Source organism: Ceratina calcarata, unplaced genomic scaffold (genome assembly GCF_001652005.2).
Source record: "Ceratina calcarata isolate Rehan_Ccalc_2016 unplaced genomic scaffold, ASM165200v1 scaffold290.2, whole genome shotgun sequence".
Lineage (NCBI taxonomy): Eukaryota > Metazoa > Arthropoda > Insecta > Hymenoptera > Apidae > Ceratina > Ceratina calcarata.
The window spans coordinates 17349-19832 of record NW_017151382.1 but is presented as its reverse complement, the minus strand read 5'-3'; the positions used below and the strand labels follow the sequence as shown (position 1 = coordinate 19832).

At 36.9% G+C, this 2484-nt stretch overlaps 1 protein-coding gene across 1 annotated transcript in view; it reads right to left on the bottom strand.

Annotated features, from left to right (window-relative positions):
• Window positions 1-6: 6 nt before the first annotated feature.
• Window positions 7-2484, bottom strand: part of RSG7 (regulator of G-protein signaling 7) — a 16174-nt gene continuing 13696 nt past the window's right edge. Inside the window, exons 10-11 of the mRNA XM_018022596.2 lie at window positions 1263-1318; window positions 7-868 (exon numbers count right to left, since the gene is read on the bottom strand). Of these exons, the coding sequence (XP_017878085.1) occupies window positions 859-868; window positions 1263-1318 (66 nt within the window). The 3' untranslated portion in view covers window positions 7-858. The remainder of the gene's footprint in view (window positions 869-1262; window positions 1319-2484) is intronic.

Sequence of the window (2484 nt, the reverse complement as noted above, 5' to 3'; positions counted from 1 at the left end):
TAGATTTGTTTGATTATTTTAAGGAGCGTTTTTTGAACCTTTTCGGTAATTTCTAAAATCTTTAAGTTAAGATATTTTTAGACCCTCAGGGCCCCACGCGGCCGCTTAATCCGCCCCTGTATATGTTTTGCACACGCTATCGAGCTACCTTAAATTATATAATTCCTCGATGAAAATAATGATTATTTTACTATTAATTCGAGGCTAGAGAGAAATGTATTACGAAGACACGATCAGTTGTTGTAATTCTATGAATTAATAATTCCTCGATAAAACAATTATTACTTGGCGATTGTACTATTAATCCGAGGCTACAGAACAATATATCACGGTGACACGATCAATTAACGACGTAGCGTGTGTGTAATTCTACGAAATAATTATTTGCTGGATTCTTCCCTACGGATTTTTCCCAGTACTATATTTATGCTTGTACGCGAGATACGTCTATCAGATTAAATTATATTTACAGAACTTAGCTCTCTTTTATTGGCTAAATTGTTTCAAGGAAACCCACAACTAAAAGATTCTCACCGTTCTTTATTTTATTTTACTTGAGGAAAATGGCGCACGTTCTGCGGCACGGTACTCGATTCAAGTCGGATTCCTTGGCTGTGGGTTCTCTCGCAGCTAAACTTGCTAACACTATTCGCCTGTTTATTACTTACTCTTAGCCAGGGAACAGCAACGAACTGAATGGCGCGGCGTCGTCCCTCCTCGACGGTCGGTCTGAACACGAAAACGTGGAAACGAGATTCGCGGAAATCTCGTTTCTCGTGATTAAATTTACATTGCCGGTGAATTAGGACGTGGCCGTGTCCTTGCGCCCGCTGAACGACACAATAGAACGAATACCTTTTACCGAGGTCTGAAATAATCCAGGAAAATATGTGATTTTATTAACAAATCGTAATGCACCTTCGGTTCTCTTTAGTTAATTCGCGTCGCTGCACTGCGACCCGAAACATTGTTCACGTGTAGTAGAAAAACGATTTGCGATTAAATGATGATGTCAGAGAATGAAATATTCTATTTTAATCTGAAGATGATCTTCTTCTGAGAACTTTTATTTTAATCTACAGACGGTTACCCTTGGAATCTTTCATAGTTTATTTAATTCCCATTTATTTTCTGTTACATATCGAATTTATTGACTGCTGCTAAAAGCTGTTTGAAAAATAGCGTTCCAACGAATGAAAAAGATGGTGGCAAACATTGTCGATAATCTATGATTGAAATAAAGATAGCTACGTGATACATACAATGTCGGTAGTAAAGTTGCAATTGAAAGCCGAATTAACAAAAGATTGGACAACTCCTGCAAAAAGAAGAAACACGTACAGATAAAAAAAGTAACTGTGTTTTGAAATCAATCGAAAGTAATCCATAGTTAAAATAGCAACCCTGTTAGCCAAGCCTGCAGTGCCATATTTTCTCCATTGCCTGATTATCAGATTCTTTAAGGGGATAGACTTCAACAGTGACGCAATAAAGAAGAACAGTTACTCACTACAGTGTCAAAAAACAAACGTCATTCGAGTTTTATTTCTCAGAGAATCATCAGAACGAAATTCATTTAATGTTTGCGCTTTGGTTATTCAACAAGATTATGCACATATTTAATTAAATAAGTCATGAAATGAAGCAAAAATTACCCCAGGGCATATGTTGAGGTTTCACTTTCTGTAAAGTTATTTAGCGATTTAAATATTTGTTAATATAAAAACGAAAAGTCGATTTTTGTAAACTCTTGACCAATTTTGTGGATAACAATTCTCTACCTCATCGCACAGGTACAGAGTCTAGCCCTTTAAAGAGTACTGAATCATAAAGGTAGTTGCAGATTAACTGCAGGACCTGCTTTCAATATGCTTCAAGATTCTGATACCACTGCTTTCAAAACGGAAGCTAAATGCGAACACAAGTAGCTACAGACATGGAAACAGATTTATTTGGGCACCTACTGCGAATCTGCACACATTTTACTAATACAGCAGCCACTGTTTTTAAAATAGAAGAGCTAAGTGCGAACACAGATTTAAATAGGCACCTACTGCCAATTTGTATACATTTTGCTAATAGAGGATCCACTGTTTCCAAAACAGAAAAGCTAAATGTGAACACAAATAGCTACAGATATGGAAACAGATCTGTATCAGCTGGCTGCATACATTTTGCTAACAGGGAAACGGAAATTCTCTATACAGATGAAATACGGGATCGGAATCGTAAGATTGCTTAATCTAAAATCTTAAAGTTACCGCAGTAATAAAAGAAGGAATAACAGAAATAATAATAGCAAGACTAATGATTTTACAATTAATACTACAACAAATGATGGTGGTGATGATGATGATGATGATGATGATGATGATGATGACGATGACGGCGACGGTGATGACGGCCATGAATGAAGATGACGACAAGAGCGATGAGGAGGCCATGATGGTCAAGATGATGGCAACGATGTTAGCGATAACGATG